General features: G+C 41.2%; 1 protein-coding gene across 3 annotated transcripts; it reads right to left on the bottom strand.

Moving 5' to 3' along the window:
• Positions 1-485: 485 nt before the first annotated feature.
• cdc7 (cell division cycle 7 homolog (S. cerevisiae)) lies at positions 486-5,348 on the bottom strand. 3 transcript variants are annotated; one of them, XM_062404197.1, is made up of 12 exons: positions 5,171-5,348; positions 4,503-4,593; positions 4,099-4,185; positions 3,832-3,967; positions 3,452-3,545; positions 3,145-3,287; positions 2,553-2,907; positions 2,241-2,348; positions 1,787-1,956; positions 1,575-1,657; positions 1,196-1,345; positions 486-1,078 (listed from the first exon to the last, which is right to left on the bottom strand). In XM_062404197.1, exons 2-12 carry the CDS (start codon positions 4,591-4,593, stop codon positions 654-656), a joined length of 1,842 nt encoding a protein of 613 aa, XP_062260181.1. In that variant the 5' UTR covers positions 5,171-5,348; the 3' UTR covers positions 486-653. The 3 variants fall into 3 exon arrangements, with proteins under 3 accessions (XP_062260181.1, XP_062260182.1, XP_062260183.1); XM_062404198.1 differs by having other exon boundaries at positions 2,841-2,907; XM_062404199.1 differs by having other exon boundaries at positions 2,844-2,907.
• Positions 5,349-6,011: the final 663 nt, after the last annotated feature.

Genomic DNA, 6,011 nt, shown 5'->3' with positions numbered 1-6,011 from the left:
TTCCAGCTCAATTTGGCATAAAGTGATAACATTGATATTTAGTTGGTAATTTATTAAATTGACTTAGTAACAACTGCAAAGTTCTAAGTAAACAGAAGTGATAAACATCTTAACAAGTAATGACTCCTAATTAATAAATCAGTTTTTAGGGGTTTTGCAGTCAGACTACCGTGTTCAGTGGTATAAATAAACACATCATTTTACTCACATGTATAAAATACTGATGGAGACTGAATACCTTCAAATTAAGACGCATTCATAACTAAGGACCACTCAGCTCTTAGGCAGTATCAAGAGTTAACAAGACGAGAGACAAAGAATATTAGATATCCGTTCCCTAAATTTAAAATTGTTCGTCCATTCACACAACAGCTCATGTATTTCCTCCAGTCAATACTGAATCTTCTCAATTCTCTCGTCTTCACAGTAGCTGCCATGAATATAACTCATGCTAACTCTTAAGTACAAACAAGTGAACCCCAACGTCAAACCAGGATTAATATTTAATCTGTGTGGAGACGCACACAGAAACAGATTAACCACATCTCAATAAGTTAAGATAATGTCTCCACACAAGGATTTGAACTTTGTTCCAGTCAGGTCCACTCTTTTCTACATCTGACTCATATTCTGAAGTCCTGTTTCAGGTTCCATCACAAGTCTTTGAACAGTGGGTGCTGCAGTGCCTGTGCAGCTGTGATCCTGGTGGTGGGGTTCAGATCCATCAGCCGGTCCAGCAAGTTGTAGGCTCCGTCAGGGACTCTGTCCCAGCCTCGCTCACTGCTCTCCACCTCTGACGACTGTTTATCAAGGAGGGTGGAGGCGTCTTTGCTGCCTGAGTGCTCAGGATGGTTTGGGAGCGTTTGACCTACTCCACTTTCATGTTGCTTCAATGTTCCCTCAGTGGGACGATGTGTAGGCGTATCATCTGGGGTCTTTGGATGGTGAGCAGCGTCTTTACTTGCTCCATGGAGGGGTGTGACTTCATCACCAGGTGATGGTCTTCGTCCTCTCAGCGTCTCACACAGGGTTCTGAGATCCTGCTTTGGTAGCTCCTTACTGCACACCACTGCCTTACCTGTTTAAACAGTTTACAATCACAGTTCAGCTGAATTTTTGACTTAACTATGGTGATAAATGATGCTACTAGATTAATCACAATAAAGAAGCAGCGGCCTCTGTTTCTAATACTCACCAAACGACTTGGCAGCCTGTATGGTCTCCCTGGAGCCTCGTATGGTCATTATCTGAGTGAGAGCAATCAGGTCATCGCTGGCTTTGAAGAACGGGTAACGACCACTGAGCAGCGAGAGCAGAATCACACCAGCCGACCACACGTCTATGGCTACAATTTATAATGGATAAAAAGACAGGAGAGGGTGTGACTATATAAATATTAGTGAGAGTCAAATTCCTCCTGGGAGGGGGGAAAAATCTTTGAATACTAAAAACATGAATACTTTTTCAATTTACAGAAATAAATTAGTAGGAGTAGGATGAGGGCACGAGAAAAGTATTTACAAAATGTTATATGTTGAGTTTATATATATATATTAATGGTTTGTGATACCGACCTGTCCCTTGGTTTGGACACTTTGTGAGAACTTCTGGTGCCCTGAAGCCTGGAGTTCCAGCCCTGGCTGCCACCTGCTGCTTCCTTCAGTCACAACAGGGACATTAAAGAGACATATATGGTCAGAACAAGGATTTATATAGTTTTGAAGTTTTGAGAATTTTATTTGATATATTCCTGTTGAACATAGAGCAGTTTGATGTTTGTAGTTACCTAGACAGGCAGATGTTGCAGACACGGTCGGTCAGGTAGCAGTTACAGGTGAGGCCCTGCTGTACAGTCCTCTGAGGCTTCTGGGTCTGGCTCCTGACCGCCACGGGCCCACGGATGGCTGAGGAGCACCTCCTGCTGGCAGGGTCCTCTGTTTTGATGGGTTTTACCAGCTAAACAAAAACAAAAGTGGAAATTGAGATTTTATAGAGGAAAAATACATGAATAAAATGAGATAAGCAGCACCTCTAAATAAATGTTGATCTTTAAACTGACATGTGTTAAGTAATAGACACTTTGGGCTAAATTACAAAAAAACTTTTCATTTTTAAATACATGTCAGATAAATTGTTAAGTTCAATAAGTTGAATGAGTACTGTGGTGATTGCTGTGATCTCTCCACTTCCATCAGCCGTTACTGAAAATATCTAATAATGTTTACTTGCACCTTGCTTACCTCTGTCATAATGGCCGCCTGTTTTGTGGTGGAGGAGGCTGGAAGGCAGCTGTTGAGGTTCTTCTCCCCAAAAACCGGCCGTTGCATTTTGCTCAGTCTTGTCAAATCCTGGAGACAAACAAACACGGATGCCAGAGTTTAGCAAAAACCAACACATCAGTGCAGAAACGGATCACAAACAAATGCAGATTTCTTCCATCCAGGAAATTCCTCTGCCCAATACCCATTTAATTTTGATTATACAAACATACGGTACAATTATCCCAATAGAGAACAAAGAACGACTCAGAGAAGAGACCAGTAAATGTGCACCTTTGTGTGCTTTGTGCGAGATGTGGAAGTGGTGACGGTGGTGGTGACAGAACGTGTTTTTTTAACTAGTGCTCTCCGAGAGGCTGAAGAAGGTGTGGTAGTGGTAGTTGAAGAAGAGGAGGAGGAAGGTGGCAGGGCCGTGGATTGCCTTGGGGGCCCAGGTAGTGAGGTTGAGGCTGTGGTGTTTGCTGTGCTTTTTGGATGGAGTCGGAGTTGTGCTTTGCTCCGCTGTGTGGTGTCCTGTTTCCCCGTGGACCCTCCACCTTTTTGTGTTGGCCTCTGCCTCACCACCTTCAGCAGCTCAATCTGTGTGTCTGCTGTTCCCTGAGCCAGGCCAAAGTCCACCAGAGCATACCTACACACACAAATACACATTTCAAATGAATGGTTAATGTGCTGTGTCAGTACTGCAAGACAACTGACCCTGGAAACCCCCATACATTCTATTCCACATCCTAACTAACCAGGGAACTCAAAACGTCCACATTAATGGATGAAATGACAAATAAGTAGCTAAAATAGACACATAAAATAGTCGCTTGTAGAATCATCAGCACTTCCTTTAATTACATAGAGAAGTGCAACTACTCACATTTTGCTGTTCCTGTTGTAGAGGAAGTTATTTGGTTTGATGTCTCGGTGAATGATTCCAAACTGGTGGATGTGTTTCAGGGATTTCAACAGGTGATAGATGTACAGACGAACCTCTTCGAAGGTCAGTGAGCTGATGATGTCCTGATAAATACATTGGGATGGATCAAAAGTTTCAATCTACATGACAAGAACTAACATGAATAATACCTAATTAAAGTTCGGTAGATATATTACAGATTGTTCCCATGCAAGAATCAGTATGTCACTGAAAAGTAGTCGCCATATGCTCGAACAAATATATATACCACAATAGCTTGATGCTCCATGTACGGCATGACAATCACTACATGGTCCTCCTTCCTGAAGCAGTAAGACACCCCCATCACATTATCTTTGCCTCTGAAAACAGAAAAAGGCACAGTGAGATTACAGAGGCTATTTCTGAGACTTCTCTACAAGTGATGACGTCAATCTTTACCTGTCACTTCAAAAATTCCCAACAAAAACACGGATGAGTGCAAATCCCTATATTCAAATCAGCGTTGTTTCTGCTGCATCTGACTGAACCAGCACTTACATACATTGACATGCTTGGGTTCTGCTGAATTATCTACATATTCTTATTTAAATTTCACTAAATTTGGTATCAAGCATATTGATAAAAAAAAAAAATGTATTCACTCACCCAGCAACCGTGAGACACTGAAGCTCAGCGGCAATGCGTGTAGGATGGCTGGTTGGAATGAGGTGCTTCAGAGCAAACCTCTCTTTCCTTCCGTCACGCATCTGAGCCTCACCCAGGTACACAGAGCTGAAGGTACCTGGTGCAGAGATATAGACAGGTCATGAGAAACAAATCCACTGAGCTTAACAAGTGACTACGAATCTCTAACACAAGTTTTTATACAGTATATACATTCCAAAAGCACAGAGAGTTATCTAGAGCATGTACCTTCTCCAATTTTGTCTACGATGCGGAAAACCTTGTTCAGCTGAGGAACGGCTTTATAGAGGAACTCAATGTCCACCTCCACATCTCCTGGAAAAAAACAACACACAAAATGTTTACATTCATACATGCACAAGTTTCAGATAAGTCTTGAACAGTGTGTGTTGGTGTAATTTACATGGATACCTTTGCAATATGTCTTCTTTTAAGAAAAGGGATATAGTTTTTTATATTCTCACCGTAACAGCTGAACAAAGTGACTTGCAGTACATATAATCATCATGGACCTACAATATTGCTTTTCAACCTGATATTAGCCAAACTGTTAATTTAGGGGAGTATCTATGATCAAATGCACATAATTTTTTTTCGTACGTATCACAATTATGCCAAAGCGTCCAACTCACTTGGGACTTTGCTTTTCCTCTGAGCTCTGTCAGATTTGATGGTACATCCGTCGGTGCTGATGCCGTCAGTGCACACAGGAGACAGCTCCATCTGAAAGACATGGACAGAAGCTTTAATGGGCTGGAAATGTTTGTCATTGCTACCATACGGTTGGATTAGGGATTAAAAATGTTTCCTCAGCAAAGGACCTTCTATGGGACAAGAGATACTTCCAAGGAGCCCATTGTGTACTTATTATATAAGATAACGCATTCTCCCATATTTCTTCAAAGTTATGTGAAAGAGCAACACATGAAGAATGTCTTCGAGATTAAATACATTTCCAACGAGTCAACACACATGTATCAGAACAGTTTTTATGTTTTCATTAATCTGGAAACTTTTCATGGAGCCACTCATATAAGAACAACTGGATTAGACTCCCCCTGTCACACTAGCTTTAAGAGGTAAATCTAATTCTGAAGAACTGCAGCCACTTAGAAAACGAGTGGTTATTTATTAGCAAACTATCTGGTTAAGCTGTCAGGCAGATGAAAATGTAAATAGAGCTGGTGCTAAACCATCTAAGCGCTGTTTGTGTTGTCAATACAACTGAGCTAGCATGTTGCTAGCTACCATCTGTCAAGCTAGCCGAGTACAGTCCGTGTGAAAACCAACAGGAACTCACCGCTTTAGTGGCTCGTAGTTTCTCAGAGGAGCATGTTATAGAAGTGCAATGTCGTCCGAAGTTAATGTTCCGGCCTGAAACACTCGACAAGTGGATCTGACTCCGTAAAACAACTTCAACAAGCAGAGTTCAACACTGAAGCTTTTCCGCCAACAACAAACTCCGCGCTAAAAGTGACGTCAGAGTCTCGCGTGACTGCGGCACAAGTCACGTGGTATTATGTGCTTTCAGACCGGCCTCTTTCTTCTTCTTCTTTTGTGTTGTATCAGCGGTTGTAGTGTGGATCAGGATGTCTTTAATCTATTGTCTTGAGTAAAAAACAAACATATTCTCTCAATTATATTTGTTGTTTTGTCTAAGATAATCAAGAAGTATTCCATTACACTGGCTTTATGCACTCTTTCATCATCATCATGTCTTCATATTGCTGACTGTGAAATTACATGATGAACTGTTTCCTCTTGCCCACGATAATCAAATTGTGTCATGTTTTCCTAATTATTGCCAAGTACTCTGGTCCTGTGTCTAAATCGGAGTCTTGATCTTATTATTGCTTGTTTAATTTCTCCCATTTTCCTTTGAATTTGGTAAAACCATCAGGATGATGGTTTTCTTTCTTCCTCCCATTGGTTCTAACACCTTTCTTTCAGCCTGAGTTTGATGATGCTCTTAGTCTGTGCTTTACTGGAGCTGACCACCACAAGAGTGCAGCTAAAATGAATATCTTTGGTTTTATTAATGGTAGTAGACCCATAACTGTAAGATATGGGTCGTTTAATAACTTACCAACATCTATCATTTATTTATAACACAAAAAAATAAGCTGATTTACACGTGGAGA

This window comes from Platichthys flesus, chromosome 14, assembly GCF_949316205.1.
Source record: "Platichthys flesus chromosome 14, fPlaFle2.1, whole genome shotgun sequence".
In the NCBI taxonomy this organism is placed as follows: domain Eukaryota; kingdom Metazoa; phylum Chordata; class Actinopteri; order Pleuronectiformes; family Pleuronectidae; genus Platichthys; species Platichthys flesus.
The sequence above is the reverse complement of the archived record's forward strand: the minus strand, read 5'-3'. Positions and strand labels throughout refer to the sequence as shown.

What these genes read in the sequence shown, in the direction of transcription:
- cdc7 (XM_062404197.1), bottom strand. Translation starts at nt 4,593, where the DNA reads ATGGAGCTGTCTCCTGTGTGCACTGACGGCATCAGCACCGACGGATGT. An exon ending in AGGCGGCCATTATGACAGAG is followed by an intron (nt 1,957 to 2,240) that starts GTAAGCAAGGTG and finishes GTTTTTGTTTAG; the next exon opens with CTGGTAAAACCCATCAAAAC. An exon ending in ACAGGCTGCCAAGTCGTTTG is followed by an intron (nt 1,079 to 1,195) that starts GTGAGTATTAGA and finishes CTGTTTAAACAG; the next exon opens with GTAAGGCAGTGGTGTGCAGT.